The 17,039-nt window shown below is 37.1% G+C and overlaps 1 protein-coding gene across 2 annotated transcripts; it reads left to right on the top strand.

Moving 5' to 3' along the window:
- The first annotated feature begins 3,354 nt into the window (after positions 1-3,354).
- On the top strand, positions 3,355-16,509 carry LOC100887926 (peroxisome proliferator-activated receptor gamma coactivator-related protein 1). 2 transcript variants are annotated; one of them, XM_030985936.1, is made up of 10 exons: positions 3,355-3,655; positions 4,944-5,205; positions 6,367-6,512; positions 6,911-7,133; positions 7,747-9,072; positions 9,934-10,015; positions 10,551-10,672; positions 11,992-12,050; positions 12,763-12,846; positions 13,673-16,509. In XM_030985936.1, exons 2-10 carry the CDS (start codon positions 4,982-4,984, stop codon positions 13,819-13,821), a joined length of 2,415 nt encoding a protein of 804 aa, XP_030841796.1. In that variant the 5' UTR covers positions 3,355-3,655; positions 4,944-4,981; the 3' UTR covers positions 13,822-16,509. The 2 variants fall into 2 exon arrangements, with proteins under 2 accessions (XP_030841796.1, XP_030841795.1); XM_030985935.1 differs by having other exon boundaries at positions 3,356-3,655; positions 4,963-5,205.
- Positions 16,510-17,039: the final 530 nt, after the last annotated feature.

The raw sequence follows: 17,039 nt of genomic DNA, 5'->3' as shown, positions 1-17,039 counted from the left end.
GCCCCCCCCCCCCCCCCCCCCCCCCCACCCCTCCCGGGATCGCCGCCCCTGGATTTATGATAAGAACATATAATGTATACAGAAAAGCTTGAAGTAATCGACGTCCTCTAGAATATGAAAATAACAATACACACAATATACAGCGATGCATAAATATTATACTGCTAATGCATTATTTTCTCATGTATGCGTTGATTGATAAATAATCAAAGATCCTCCCCCCCCCCCCCCCCTCCCCCGCCATGATAAGATATATCTTCGCCCCTGGTTGCGAGAAAAAAACGGAAGCTCTGAGTCTGACTTAACGCTACGTAATTTTATACAGTAATATGGTTTCCAACTCTACATGAGCTACCACTCATTGCATAGCGTTGTTAGTGGAACTGAGTAACCCATCTCTGTAATCTCAGCCATTGAGCAATATACATGTGAGCTATCGCTTGCGATCCCGCGCTCAGGATAATAAAGATTTCAAGAGTAAAAATAATTGTGCATAGTAGATCATTGATTTTTTTTTTTTTTTTTACCATTATCATTAATCGCAATGCATTTTATGTTTTGTAAAAGGCATTCTTTATTCCCATGCTCACTGTCTCCCACAAGTTTGGAAAAGGAATAGGGTCGAGCTGTCGGGATGATCTAAATTTGGTAATCATAAAAGATATATACTTACTATCATGATGTATACATATTTATATTTTGTTTTCTTCCTTTTATTTGAAAAGAAAAAGGGGGAAAATTTGTACAAAGTATTACGAGTAATATAATTTATTCGTATCCCCTGTATTATATTGCAGGTGGTTATTATTATCTTTACTCTTACACTCAGTAATCTATGTAATACACAATAAGTTTTTTTTAAATAAATTTAATGCTTCCTGGGAGAAATTTCAATTATTTACCAGGTGTAAGCCATTATGTTTAAATTAAACTTGAAATTTGTTATCCAATGTACAAAACTTGAGAATGATCCTATTTGTTTGGATTAAAATCAATACAGTTTGACTGAATTTGAATTATATACGGGAAAGGGCGCATCCAAGATTTTGGAAGTGATGGTGGGGGGGGGGGGGGGGGGGTAGAACAAATTATTTTTTTCTTCTTCTGAAAATCGATAAAAAAGATATCATCAGTGTCGAAAGGGGGTAGAGATAACAGCTCATTTCCGGGTAGTGGACTGAATTACGCAGGCCTAATTTGGTTTGGTTCAGTCGTTCCACACCCCACTCCCACTGGAAGGGGGGGGGGGGTGGGGGTGGGGGCGGAACGTTATTAATTATTGTCACAGTGCATGGACAGACCTACAGCTTTGTGAGGTGCTGGTATTGGAGCAGGTCCGTGCCATGGTGTATTCATTTGGCCGATGGCATGAAGGGGGGGGGGGGGGGTGGGTGCCGGGACATGATGGTCCTCAACAGATCATCACTTTTTGAGATCTACATCCGGGTACGTGGAGCTTAGTGGGGGAACAACCAGGAAGAGAAGTGTTTTTTTCCCTTCATTGTGTGTGATAAGCGAAGATTATGCCCCAAATTAGGCTCGTTATATTTGGGGTATATTTTATCAGAACTTTGTTTTGCTTAATATAAAAAAAACTAGCAATAAAACAAAAATAAATGTCATCACATATAGAGTTTTGTTTTAACCTTAAAACAAAATACCTCATTGGCAGCACCCATTCCAGGGATTTACTAGTATTATAAGTAGGCCACCTACAGATTTGACAACTCAATATAAAGAGCTCCCACACTCATCCCAGTATGCAATGATCCAGTCTTATTTATTTCATGGAAGAACGGAGTGGGAAAATTCAAAAATGGTTGGGAGAATTAACTGTCAGAGGGTGTTGCACAGTGGCGCCTTCAAAGAAAACATAAATTTGTTTGTGGTTTGAGAATTTTTTCAGGTTTTTTCGCATGTTAGAGGGTTAATGGGTTAATACAGTAGAAGGAAAATAATAAGTAACATTTCATACAAAAATTGTGCAGTTTTTTTCATCAACCTTCGTATTAGAACATTTTTTAGCTTAAATTTTATCAAGATGGGAGGGGAAATCCCAAACTCGGGTCCATACCAATTGTGGGAGCCCGTGCCAGAACTCTGGCCGACTCTTATAATTTTGTTATCTCCACCAGTACTTGATAATGTATACAAGCCACCGAAGATGGCGTTATCAACGAATTGCGAAGACTTTCGGGGATCGCGTCATCTTCGACTTGCAGAGATCGTGGTGCATGGTAGAGAATATTGAAAATTAAATCGGCCAGATTTAATTTGTCTCCATTAAAGGGGATCAATCATTCATATAGTGGCGGATCCAGGATTCTGGCCGCCGGGGGTCGAGGTTGGGCCATTTTAATCAACAAAATTAAATATGAGACAAGTACAAATAATCCTCAGTGGACAAAGGGGCAAAGCTAGGATTATTCCTTTAATGTTTATCTATAGTAAAATGTACTACACAAATGGGGGAGGCGGGGGGGGGGGGCTTGCCGGGGCTCGGAGGCGTGCCTTAATGTCTCCTTGATCCGCCATTGTTAAATGGTGTTTATTGAGAACACTTGTTTTCTTTTGATGAAATGGAATAGATTATCCTTTAAAAAGTTAATAAGGGCTTTTTTCTTTGTTTTGAAATAGAGATGTGATGTATAATTAGAGGCAGGCAGCCCGTCCTTAGTGCAGAGTTTCCTTTCTACTTACAGAAAAAAAAGGGGGGGCGACCAGAATACAAGTTTGTTAGTCAATTAGTGGATGTTGGGTAGGAGAAGTGCATAAACATGTAGGTGGATATTATTAATACAGCTGGGGTTTCGATCGCTTGAGGGAGGGGTGAGCACCACGCCCTGATCATTATATGGTCCTATTCCTAACCCTATCGAGACAAAAATTGACAGCGAAATGGGTTAGGAGACAAGAAAGATGAAATAAATATAGGCCTATCGAAGCCCAGGAGGGGGGGGGGGGGTTCAGATTTGGTTTGGACGGGGGTGTGCCGCGCTCAATTAACCTCGAAACCCCTACCCATTACTAGGGGTCATTTTTCTCGAAAAAGACCCATAATTTGCCACAATTATCGGGTGGTTTTCATGGCAAACACCCGGAAATTTTGTGAATTTTGGAAATTTTGAAAAAACGTACTCATTTTTAATGGAATTTTGGTTAAAAGTGGGACCCTTGCTCCCGGCCCTTGCTTAGAGTTTTTTGTGTGAAAAAGTGACCCATTAGAGCGACACGCCCCCGTATGCCCCCCCCCCCCCCAACGGGTATCGAAGTAGACAAAATGTTACAGCAGGTTTCTGGAATTCAGAGAGCGGACAGCCCAACAACGCCTAGAATAAATTTGTAATATCTCTTTGAAATAAGACACATCATCATTCCCTCCACAGTGTACATTCCACGAATCGGTGACGTGGTGATGAGAATACACCTGCCGCGCTCCTACACACACAACGCAATGACAACATCACCACACACACAAACACAGCACTGCTTCATATAAACTGTACTCGGCATTTGCGTGTAATATACATTTAAACCACGTGGTACATTTATATTGATGTTACTGAGAAAGGACAACCTCTCACCTCGTGGTTGTTTTCCTCTTCTTCTGCGACGAATTGAACTGACATTTGCTTTTTTGTACTTCAGACTAAAGGTTCGTATCTGATTTTGTTTGACCAGGACACGTTTCAGTGTAGAACTTTGTGTTTTTGTAGGGAATCTAGAGAACAAGTATCGTCTCATGATGGGTTTTACATGTTTGTTATGGCTATGGGGCCATGCCATATGTTTTGCACACAATTGCGCAATTGGTAGTGTGTACAATGCGTAGTGCATGTGATGATGCATGTGCTAGCAAATTTAGTTCCTGACCACATGGCGACATACAGTCAGCAACTCTAAATTTTAATTGTTACATTGCAATTGTAAACCTTCAATTTAATCACCAATCTTTTCTTGCTACTCTATATGTGTTGGTAGGTCTAGTCTTAATTCACTAGGATTGACATGATTAACTGACATGGTTGAAATGAATGACATGCAATTTTTTTCAGTCATTCATCGTGACAAAATTATTGAAATTTGAAGTTTGAAAGTTGTAATTTTGATGTCTGTCATGAATATTTATCAAGATTATGGATGGTTTAACAGTGCATTAGTAATTAATTGTATGGAAAACGAGATTGACATTGAATGATTGATCAAGTAATTATAAAAATATAAAATGATTGATATTTATTTCATATTTGTACTGTTCATGTAGTTTGTCATTGATTCATGGTCAACCACCAGCAGAATGAGCACACAAGTTGAAACATCTCATGTTAAAAAATTGGATCTTTCCTAAAGTATACATGGTTACTTGGTTGGTTAGGCTAATTATTAAATCAAGACTTAATTTATGCCCGCTGCACTTGTTAGGCAGTGTCCGTGCGACTGGTGCCACATGTTGAATGTTTATTCCCAGGCAGTTGTGCCACATGTTGATTGTTTATTCCCAGACAGTTTGTTATTTTGATGTGTGATGATGATGATGTGTGAAACTATACATGCATTGATGGTTGAAGTCTTGGAAGACAAAAAATACTTAATCTTATATTTTTGTATTTCACTTGTACTTCAACTAAACTATAAAGCCCATCTAAAGTGTTGGGAGCCCCAAAAATTTCACTTGTACATATCGTAGACTAATTGTGAAAAATCAAAGTGGATGTCGTTTAATTTTAAGACACACTTCTGGAAGGAGTTTCACATCAAATGTGTTCTACAGATTTTTGCGTACAACAGAAAATCCAAATTGTGTATTTTATTAATTACGTCTTCATGCCCATTTTGGGGGTAAAATCTTTGGAGAAGTGTATGTTAAATTCATTCATTTATTCTAAAATCTTTAAATTGGTTTAATATCTGACAATTTGATTTTATGATTTTGTTTTCACAAGCGTATTAATTTAATTCCAGAATACGACCTGTGGGCTAAATGGCCCAAGTAAATCGGTCTTTTGAATTTGGAGATCCCCCTGGTGGGGGTAGAGAATGGCACCGACTAATGCAGAACGAAGGATATGACTTGAGCAAGTTCGAACTGGTTGCAGTGCCAGAGGAGTTTTCAGATGCATCGGGCCCAGACCAGATTGGCCACTGCGGTCTCTTGGAGTACGACGGAGTCCTGGATGTAGAGGGTAGCGATAGCGAAGCATCATGGTAAGTTGGAAGTTGGAGATGTGGTCTGATCAGATCGTTACATTGAGGAAGATATTTCAGAGCTATAGGTGTTACAGCTTTGGAAAGATCTGAAAAAGTATTTTAAAGACAAAATAAAATACATTAAAATGAATGTGATGCAGTTAGAGTTCCCATGAATAAAAAGATGTACCAAACCAAAAGTCATGTTATACTGGATGGTCCAGTTGCCTTGTATTATTCGATTTGTGTTTGATAAAATAGCAGATAGTTATTGGCTTAAATTTGGTAGTTTGATAGCGGTACCTGTAGATATAACTAAACTTATAACCGCTGTACTAAAATCTATTTTGATAAGTTCTCGAATTGATGACCAGTTACATCTCTTCTCGTACATGGATTTGTTACACTTCTGATAAGCGTATTCTTGTAGTGAAGGCATTTTCAATAAGTAAACATGGAATGCAGCTTCTTTCATATCCTGGAGGCACAATACATGTTTGCAGATCTTTTATTGTAGGTGAAATGAAGATGTTTTGTGCTCTGTGAGTAAAGCAGTACCTATCCCCTGCCTTTTTGCTTTCATGCTTTTATAGCCTATTGGGCCACAGGGGACCATTCGATATTAGTGAATCGGAACAAAGAGCATTGTGATGTTTAGTGCTCAAATCATTGGGATCGTGCATTAGATTGAAACAGCCTATTTAGGTCAAATCTCAAAAGAATTTTGATTTGAAATCACATACTTAGAAACACTCTTTGTGAATTACTTGTTAATGCTGTAGTGAATTTGAAATATATTCTATACTTCAAACAACCGTAGGATTCCTGCTCAACTTCTTGTACATGTAGGCTAGGACTGTCTGTCCCAAAATAATCACCCCATTTCATTCTTAAGATTTGACCCCTCAAAGATACTTTGATGATACTTTTGGGATGAAATTGACCCAATTTACATGTCTGTTTTAGGGGCTCTTGGGGCTAGACCCGACAGCTATGGTCAGACTGAAAGCATTTCCATAAAGGAGTTAGATGGCCTTAGTAACTTGTCGTATGGGTAAAATGGGGCGACCATTCTGGGGCAGGCTCTCAGACTATTGTAAATACCTCAATTTTCTGAAAATGAAAAGCGCTCCTCGCCTCTGTCTGACCAACCTTTTCTCTTTCTTCCATTTCTTGTAGTCTTGACCCTGGTGAAGGATTCAATGTAACCATTGAGCATGTAGGAGATGACCTGGGTCATGGGTCGGGACTGGTCCATCTGCTGGAAGTGCCTCCTAACCTGGGTGAAACCAAACATTATCATAGAGATGACATCCTAGATGTCGGTGAGTAACGTCTTTGTTGCGTCTTTTTGATCGTACATTAAGCAGCATGTGTTTCAAAGGAGGTGGGATATAGAAATGAAATCATGACACACGGGTTTCGGTAGATTATGGAGTAATTATGGAGTAATTATGTGTGGTTTATATTTTGAGTTGCCAATCCGATATGTCATAAGAATTAGGCTAACAAGAACGCATTTTTAAATGAGGATTGAATTCAGTTTCATCTTATTTGGGTGGGAAATGTGATTGTAAAAGACTTGTTCTCCTTTTTTTTCCTTGACCAGTGCTTAAACTTTCAGTTTCATTATATTTTAGATGGAATGTGGGAATGTAAAAGAGAGATACTCTGTACATCTTTGACCGGTGCTTGAATATAGACTCCATTTTGTTCTTTGCAGGAATTGAAGCATGCGATCTGAAAAGTCTTCTGGAGCAGTTTGAAGAGATTGAGCAGCCACAGACAAACCCCAAACAGATGGCTGTCCCCAAACCCCAACCCCAACCCCAACCCCAACCCAAATCCAACCCAGTGCCTCTACTAGTACCCCTAACAACATCTCAACCAGCACCTCAACCAGTACCCCCACCAGTATCTCAACCTGCACAAAAGGAACCAACAAGGTAGACAACTATTTCTTAATACGTGTACATGTTTGATAAAATGTAATTAGTCATCACACTTACAAGATGCACATGTGAAAGCATTTGTTTATGTTCGTGTACCAGTAATATTTTTTTCTTTTTCTTGAGAATCTGCCATGGTTATTGAAAACTATCATGGTGTGGAGGTGTGCAATATTTTGTTTCTAAGTGAAGACCCTGAAATCTTTATTTGTAAATAAATTGCTGTCTCATGATATTTTTGTTTTTGGAAAAGGTTTATTTGGAATACCATTTTCATCCTACCTCTGTTGAGGTTTCATGGTTCAGGGGATGTGTTGCTGGACTGTAGATCACATGGTTAGCAGTTTTAGTCTAAGCTACAGTATTTATGACCCTTTGCAACACATTAATGTAAATTTGTCAACTCTGTACTCGGATGCAGTAAATAGGAACCTGGTAGAAAGCTATTCCTTGAATGCTTTCAGCAGCTACATGTAAGGGCGACTTAATGAAAACATGGATGATAAAAGCTGTTAAAGCTACCGTACTTTGTAGATGCTCTGTTGAGATGGACATGTATACAAAGTGTGTAGCCATTATCATTCCTAGTTTATTTGTCATCTGATTACAGGTATAAAATCATTACATCAACGAAGGAGCTTCCAAACCCTGCTGATATCATCAAGAAGATTATGCCAGTGAAGAGGAAACGGGCCATCCTCCTCGACCCTGAGGCCTCGCCGTTCAAGAAGACCAAGCCCAAGCAACAGAACCCAGAAGTCAACAAGGCCATTAATCTAGCCAAGAGCACCCATTCATTATCCCCTATCCCGTTTAACCTCAAGAACCTGATTCCTGCTCCCAAGTACCTCAGCATGGAGCATGACTACTGCATGAGTCCTGCTTCAGAGAAGAGCAAAGCGTCCGATCTGTCCGACGAAATGTCCAAAGAGCAGAGAAGAGCCTACTACAAGTATAAGTACAGGGTCAAGAAGAAACTGGATGGAGTGGACAGCCCACAGTCAAAGTGTTCATCCGTGAGCAGTTCACCTATCAGTGTGTCCCCCGCTAGTTTGTCACCAAATCCTGCTGTAGGTGAAGTCAGCGACGGGAAGGTGCCTAAGGCCAGTGTGCCAACTCCTGGAGCGGTCGTGCCTCTGTTTGACAAGATACCAGGCTACTTCTCTAAGAAGCTCCTGGTGGGAATGTACCGTGAAATAGACAGTGAGAACCCCTCCAAGCCAGTGCATCAGGGATACGACCAGAATATTTTTGTGAGCAGTGAGAACGATGGTGGAAGAGTTGAAGAGTCAAGGACAGAGAGGCAGAGTAGGCCGCAGGTTCGACGACATCATCGTCGCTCGTACCGTGATTCACGGAGGAAAAACTCCTTGTCTTCACAGTCTGATAGTTCATATTGCAGCTCGTGTTCTGAACATTCCCCTAATCCAGAAGAAAATGATCTAGAACAAGAAAACCAATCTAGAAATCGTAACGCACTTGTGCGGAGAAAGCGGCGAACAAGAGAGAGTATCTGTTCTGCACGGTCATGTGACTCACGATCCCCTTCGTACTCGCGCTCTAGGTCGCCATCCTATTCATCTTACAGTGGCTATGATTCACGCGGACATTCACGTTCAATTTCCAGATCTAGGTCACGTTCCTTTTCAAGATCGAGGTCACGCTCATTTTCTAGATCCCCCTCTTATTCAAGATCACGTTCAAGATCTCGATCTTATTCTCGCTCAAGATCAAGATCACGATCACGATCAAGGTCCCCCAGAGACTACAGTAGGAGATCTAGGTCCTATTCACGTTCATTGTCTAGGTCCCCACAAAGAACTCGTAGATCATCTAGTAGGAGATTAAGTAGGGAGTCTCATTCAAGGTCGAGAGCAAGGTCCATGTCAAAATCAAGATCACGCCAGCATAGCAGACATAGAGACAATAACAACAGGTAAGCATAAGTCGCATGTACATGTATTTATTTAAAAAAAAAATCATATTTAAGAATTATTTTAAGATATGAAAATCATGCTTTGGATGTTTCATAGAAATTGATCATCATTAATTTTGTAAATTTGGGGATTTTCGTTTTTTTCTTTCTGTAAGGCAAATTGAGGTAGAGTTGGGTATGGACCTTGCTGTGAATTACATATTTAATTTGTTTGCAAACATATTTGATTCTGTTCTCTTTTGGCTGTTAGTATTTTTGCATCCAGTAACAACTTCTGACTGATTCTGCATCTTTATTATGAATTTCTAAATGGTCACAAAAGCATTTGATCACGCTTCTAAACATGCAATCTATGATTGATATCTAGTCTTCCTCATCTGCCTTTAAATACATCCTTTGGGAGGTATTAGGATCTTGATCTTTGACATGAATTTTACGCTATCTTGGTAAAAAGTAATGAATTTATACCTATGATGTGATGTGTTCATGCATGTGGAACTTATGATTACAAGTCATGTTGCTTGTGATTACTAGGTCATGTCGATGTTCCACCCCTCCCCCCCCCCCCCCCCCCAGACATAGATTTATTAAACTTGCTCCCAAGATTATGAAAAAGATATCGAAATCACTTTTAAAGGCATGAACATCGTTTAACGTTAACATACTGTGGCCTTGCAGAGTTTCAGGGTATTCATATGACTTCACCAAACACTTCACCAAATTTCTGTCGCACAGCAAACTTATAGATAAAGGTCAATTGTTTTCCTTATATAATTTAGGAAGTGTTCTTTTGTTTCTTTGCTCAGCAGCACAATTAGGTCAGATGTCTCAAACCCGTATTGTATATGTTTTGATTTGCAGATCTCATTCAAGTATCAGAACGTATGATCCACTAGGTGACAGCAAGGAAGTCAAGTATACAGATGAGCAGCTGCAAGAATTTGTAAGTCAACCAAAGACATGGAGTTTTCAGATTTTACATAAAGCAGGGAAACTATTTTAGTGATAGAAAACCTATGCTGAATAGTGAATACCATAATGTTTGTTAATTTGTATATCTGTTTCTATATCGTTTCTGTCAGAGAAATAAGCCTTCCAGAACTGAACAAACCATGCATAGTATGCAGGCATTAGACATTATGTATATGTATAGCTGTCTTATTTAAAGTTTTGATGGCTCTGTTTCAAACAACAATCTCCCTTATTCTTATCTCAAATAAAGCACTCTTTACGATTTTAAATTAATAATCAATGATTCTACTCAAAAGGGGAAAAAGCAGTAAGAAATTTTTAATGAACTTTTTTTAGATCCCTTTTATCAATAATTATCTTCTTTTTACTGCTCTTAGAATGTTTCTGATTTCATATTACCAATTTTCAAGTAAATGCAGCAGTTCATATTCATACAGCCATGAACAGTTAGTGACAGAACATCTTGCTCAAATGCCATTTCTTGAATCGTTTCCATCCGCCCGTAGGACGAGAGACGTGTTGTGTACATAGGTAACATTGAAGAGGACACATCCAGGAAGGACTTGATGAAGCAGTTCTCGCGGTTCGGTCCTGTAGACAAGATCCAGCTCTACTTCAGGGATGACATGTAAGTCAAACCTCTCTGGCAACCACCTGTTTATAGAGACCACCTGTCTATAAAGACCACATTTTTTGTATGATCACTTAGAATGATAATGAAGTTAATGTTCAAGACTCGAACAATCACACCCAAAATGACTACAATCATCGAACACAATTACAGTCAAACCTCTCTAGCGACCACCTGTCTATATAGACGACATTTTTTGGTTCCCTTGAAAATGGTTCCTCATTAAAACATGCATTAAAGGAACCTGTACATAAAGATCACCTGCTTATAAAGGCCACTTGTCTATAAAGACAACATTTTTTATTTCCCTTGAATATGGTTTCTCGTTTGTAGTGCTGTAACATCACGGATATCTCCAATTCCGTTTTTTTTTTTTTTTTTTTTTTTTTGGCCTTGTGAAAAGCAGGAAGGTGATTTAACTGAAGGCGCCGATTTGTGCTTGTGAACTAGTCACAAATAATAGTAACAATGTCGTTTTAGAATAATGTGTAAGATCATTAAAGTAAATTAAAAACAGTAGAGGACCTAGGATAGAACCTTGTGGTACACCATGTGTTAAACTTGGATGAATGTATATTGAGATCTATTACAAAGATTACTTTAACCAAGATGACAGACAAATTGGAGTGTTGTTCTAGTTTCCAAGTGGTAAGTCATCACACCGATTACTGAGCTGGGAGACATTGCCAGGCATAGTGCCAGGTGGAGGGGCATAAATCGAAACTTTAAAAAAAAAAAAAAAAAAAAAAAAAAAAAAAAAAAAAACGGGAAAACGAAACCGTCCAATTGAAAACGGAATCTGCCATGGGCGGTCGGATACCGGACGGTTAAACGTTTGACTACAGCACTAATTGAAACATGCACAAAAGCAACCTGTACTAAAAGACCACCTGTCTAAACAGACCACCTTTCTTGTCTCCCTTGGATGGTCTTTATAGACAGGTTTCACTGTAACATGATGATCCTTTCCAAGCTTATCACAAGGGTGAAGAGATCTCCTTAAATGATTGTATTTAAAGAGGATTTATATGATTTTCTGCAGTCCATGTCGGGATTAGTCTTTTAACACTTGTTTGATGTTGATTCTATTTCGGTATTGATGAAGGTAAATCACCTAAAGCAAATTTTTAACAATGGAAGTCATTTGTGTATAGCTAGTTGTGTTAATTTTTTGATTATTTTAGTTTGAGTGCGAGGTATTCTCAAATACCTGTATTTTTTTTTTTAAGGAATTCTTTCAGAAAACGTGTTATTCTTTGTTATGAAATAGCTGATGTGTACCCATTTATCTTCATGGTATTTTTTTTTTTTTTCAGGGATAACTATGGATTTATTACGTTTCGCTACAAGTGCGATGCTGTTGCTGCCATCACATGTAAGTTTATCTCATTTCATTTAACTTTCTTCAAGGAAAAGGCAAAATATTGTTAGAACTGTCTTGTGTTCTCAATTCTTACATTGTTTTTTGTTTACATTAGGAAAAGTGACTCTAATGAAGCATCAAGGATTATTGATCAGTTAAATTTGTTATATTTGACAAGTATTTAGAATTTCTTTAAAAAATGCTGAAAACTTTAATCTGAAAAGAGCCTTACAGATTAGTACATTAAGGACAAATTTGTATTATCTTTATTGTCTTGTAAATATTCTAACACTGTTTTTCCTAATAATCCGTAATTTGTTGTGCTTAATCAGCTATCCTTTTTGTTATTAAATATTTTATGTCAACTATTGTTGTCGAGTTTTGGGGATTCAGTGGGAATTTTATTTTATATCATTACCTGGGCTGTCTTACAAAGAGTTGCGATCGATCATCATCCAAATCAATCGCAGGTTTGCAGTCTTCTATCTATTATATACATAGTTGTGATTATCAATCACATATAAATTGGGATTGATATCAACTCTTTGTAAGACAGGGCCTAGAAGTGATACTTTTTTAGTAGCATTTAATCATGCATTGTGGAAGCAGCTTTTTACGTCACTTTTTTTTCTTGCACAGTATTACTGCAACACCTGCTGGTAACATTTTCCTTGCAGTGCGATTTTAATTTTAATTTTAACTTTTTAATTGTTGGTATCTGCAGCTGGACATGACCCTAATTGGCCCAAATATGAGCTCTGCTTTGGAGGAAGAAGGAAGTTCTGCATGAAAAAATACGAAGACCTGGGTAAGAAAATACTGCATACACAAATTTGATATTTACTAGATTTTGTATGGATTTGAATAATTTATGCAATTTTGAGGTGGGAATACATCAGTAAAAAATGACTGTCAATTTCCTGAATTTGCTTCTGATTCTTTATAATCATCTTCAATCACAAAACTGTGCCCAAACGAAACCTGTCTACAAAGACCACCCAAGGGAGACAAGAAAAGTTGTCTTTATAGACGGGTGGTCTTTATGTCCAGGTTCCTTTAGTATATGTTTCAATGAGAAACCATTTTCATGGGATACAAAAAATGTGGTCTTTGTAGATAGGTGGTAACTAAAGCAGGTTTGACTGTAATTGTGTTCGATGATTGTAGTCATCAATTTGTGTGTGATTGTTTGAGACTTGTAATAGACAATTATTCTAAGTGATTAAATTTTACATAATGAAATATCTTTGTTGAGACTAGCCATTTTCATAGTAATGATGAAAATCATCCAAAGATTTTAAAGTCTGTTATGAATATAATCATTAGAACATTTTCTTCAAAGTTTCATTGTTTTTTGACGTGGCCCCTTTAAGTCTGCTACTTGCCTGTAGCCAGGAACCCGTTTCACAAAGCCTTTTTTTTCAATGAAAAATGACCCCAAAAAACTGTCATTTGTCACTGATGACAAGTTTTGTGAAATGGGGCTCTGGTGATATAGATTTCTCTTTGCTTTGCTTTCACTTCTATTTTCACCCATTTCATTCTTTCATTCTTTCAACCATTGATAAAAAGTTCTTTTTTACGTGCAAGGCAACTGCTCTGACGCATATTTTTTCTGTCTTGTCTTCATGTAGATTCCTTGAACAAGGTATCGTCGGAGCTTGATTATGGTTACCATGACAACGGAGAAGGGAAAGAGGATGACGAAGTAGACGCACCAGAAGAGAGTGAATTCGATAAGCTTCTCAAGGCAGCTATGAAGAATAAGAACAAAACAAGATAATGATTGGAGAAAGTTTTGTTTCATTGTTTCATTTCCATTTTTTTTTTTTTTTTTTTTTGGGGGGGGGGGGAGAATTGGAGAACTTATGTGTTGCACATGAATAGATTATTAAGGATCATGTGTTAAGATTTCTTGTGGTAGGATGAGTAATTTAGCTTCTTTTAAAAGTGCTCACGAAATGATTTAAGAATGGATACAGACAACAAAGTCGTGTTTCGCTGTTACTACAGGTTGTCAGCATGTGCACAAAGTGCTTTATAGCAAAGAGGTGAATTATTTTAGAAATCAAGATGAAGGGAATTCAAAAGTGAATTGAAGTTGAGCTGTGGTTTTACATTGTACTGGTAAGAACCAGGTACCTTTTCAGGAAAAATAGCAAAGGGGCATTACTATGCATATTTATTGTTTTCACTCTGGAGCTAATGTGAAACATGCTGCAGTGTTGTTACTCTGCTTATTTGAAGTTGATGGTCAGAAAAATTGATGGTAGATGATCATTCATTTGAAAAATTGCTCCTTGTTGGTTACTTTTAGTGTTGTGAAAGGGCACAAATTTTCTTTGGAATTGTTTTTAAAAATACACCAGAGTGGTAAAATATTCCTTAAATGAGTCACTTTGGTGATAAAGGTTAGTTTCTCATTTTGTTGGTTTCAGTGTACGCATGTCAATAAACAGTGCATGTTTCTTGTAACAAGACTGGGCCAATTTCTTATCACTTTGATAATTGCAACAAAAAGGTTCACAGTATACACCAATACTTATTGTGCTACATTATCAAGCTTTTCCAACGCTTCCGCACAGATTCTTTCACAAGGCAACTTCATGACCAGAACCCAACTTTATCTTTAATATAGACCGTCTTACACCTCCAATCAATCGCAAATTTGCAATCTCCTATCTTCTATGTACATAGTTGCGATTGATATCAACTCTTTGTAATACAGAGCCCTGATTTCAGGCGTATATTTGCTCTCCAATACTCGTGATACTACTAACACCACTAGTAGCACCACTTGTAAATCACCCTTTGTGTAGAATACAAACACATAATATGGTTTGAATTCCCTCCCATTAAAAGTGAAAGCAGCAGAATTATATACAAGGCCAGTATTGTGCTTATGCTGGTAGTTTTTACAGGGTGTTTAAAAAAAGTCCTTGTTCAAGGGCTCTTAAATTCTCAAATGCAGCCTATTGCAATCTGAGCCATTATATAAAGTATTTTCAGACATGTTTTATTACTAATATTGAATTACATTTGTTGGTTGAGAATGAAAATTAAGCTATTGCTGATTTTCAAACATGTACAATAACACTTCACATCTGCCGCTGTTGCATGGGTAAACCCCTCACAGACCACCCTGTGTTCAAGATTTTGAAAGAAGCCTATCATTCTACTAAGATTCTAGAATAAGGTGTTTTATTTTTGTATGTAGCAATGCAGATATTAAGGGAAAGTGTCCCTTTAATATCACGCAGAATAGATTCAGTACTTATTTTTTTTAATAATTAGCAATGTTCAACATTGAAGAAGAAAAAATGTGAGATGTAGTTCAAAAGCAAGGATTGCCAAAAGAAAGATATAAATTGTTGAAAATAAATTTTCATTGAAGTGAGCTTGTAAGACTAATTCACTTCAGGTGTAGTTAATACCTTAAGAAAATCAAAATGCAGCTTTAATTTGTATGTTTCTGCCCAGAATTACAGTGCATGAAACCTTTATTTTATATAGATCAATATGGCAATAAGTTTATGATTGTATTTGCTTGTAAGGTGAGAGCTCATTTCTCAATAATTTCAATTTTTGTGGAAATTTTTTCCCAACAGTTGGTAATACTTGTATAATAAATATTGAGTATGAATTACTTTGAAAGCACATGAAAATTTTTATGACTTGACATTATATAAAAAATGATATAAATGTCTTCAATTCTATAGTTGCCAAAATGCTCCATTGTGTCAATTGTGTGTGCATCAATACTATGATGAATAGTATCTTTGAAGTTCGAATCCATGTTTTTTTTTTCTTTTAGAACAGGATTAGACTTTATTTCATTTTGAAGACAGATTAAAAAACATTTTAGTATTCCATTAAACAAGTACCTCTGATTAAATATTGTTTAATTCTTTTCTTTTTCTTTATAACTTTTTTTTCCTTTTAACTTTTACAAAAAGTTGGTATTGTATGATCATGTGCAACTAATTTGAGAGCTTTAGCAAAGGGTATGCTGTAATTTTTATTTCTAACTTTGTTAAAAAGTTTGTATTGTATGATCATGTTAAAACTAATTTGAGAGCTTTAGAAAAGCGTATAATACGGTACGATGCAAAAATCAAAATTATGTGACCATATCATTTATACTGCTGCCATGCCATAAGTACAGATATTTTTTATTTGAATTTCCATTTGATTTTTTATGAAATACTTCATTTTTACTTTTATAATGTTTCTGTTGAGAAGGGTAGATCTTATAGTACACACCTAGTATTAGTTGTTGATATGATGCAGACTTATATCATTTTAGTTAAGAGCCGGTAGTTAGTATGTAGTAATGTAGGTATCTAAGGAGGGAATAGATAGAAGAGTATTTAGAATGATAAAATACAGGAATGGTACTAGCATTATAAATTGTTAAAATGCTAGAAAAAAATGGTGGAAAAGGTAAACTAAATACAAGGAAAGTATCGCAGAAAAAACACATCCTTCTTTGTTGATGAAGTTTTTTATCTCAAGAAAATGAGACTGAGAATAAGACTTTGTGTTTGGTGTTGCTTTTTTTTGCCCCCCCCCCCCCCGATATGACCAGGATAAAGTAGAATATTTGTAGTTAGTTTTGCTCTCCCTTCTCTCTTTACTGAAAAGTAATGTCCATGAAAAGTGAATTTTCTTCTTTACCCATGTTCCATAGTCATGAAATGTCTCTCTTTCATGTTGCCCAAAGAAGGACAGAACGCTATGTAAAAGCAGGGGAATAGCATTTGCTTATGTGCTCTATTACATGTGTATATGCATATTTATCCCAGAGCATGGTTTGTGTGGTGGGTTTTATGCTTGTGAAGCATTATTAAATATGGTTCACTGTCAAGAAGTATTTAGCCTATTATGCATATGTATGGCCACAATAAACATTAAAAAGCATTTAATACTAGAGTCTTGTTTTGTGCATATTTTTTTCCTTGGTGTATTTTTTTATTCTTGGCCTAGCCCTGTGCTGAACAT

This window comes from Strongylocentrotus purpuratus, unplaced genomic scaffold, assembly GCF_000002235.5.
Source record: "Strongylocentrotus purpuratus isolate Spur 01 unplaced genomic scaffold, Spur_5.0 spur5_scaffold_15, whole genome shotgun sequence".
Classification (NCBI taxonomy): Eukaryota; Metazoa; Echinodermata; class Echinoidea; order Camarodonta; family Strongylocentrotidae; genus Strongylocentrotus; species Strongylocentrotus purpuratus.
This window is presented reverse-complemented; position numbering and strand designations above follow the sequence as displayed.

Bases quoted from the DNA above. Each gene is read 5' to 3' on its own strand.
- LOC100887926 (XM_030985936.1), top strand. From the start codon at position 4,982: ATGGCCCAAGTAAATCGGTCTTTTGAATTTGGAGATCCCCCTGGTGGG. The intron at 7,134-7,746 runs GTAGACAACTAT...ATCTGATTACAG, and splicing joins GCACAAAAGGAACCAACAAG to GTATAAAATCATTACATCAA. The intron at 12,051-12,762 runs GTAAGTTTATCT...TGGTATCTGCAG, and splicing joins TGCTGTTGCTGCCATCACAT to CTGGACATGACCCTAATTGG.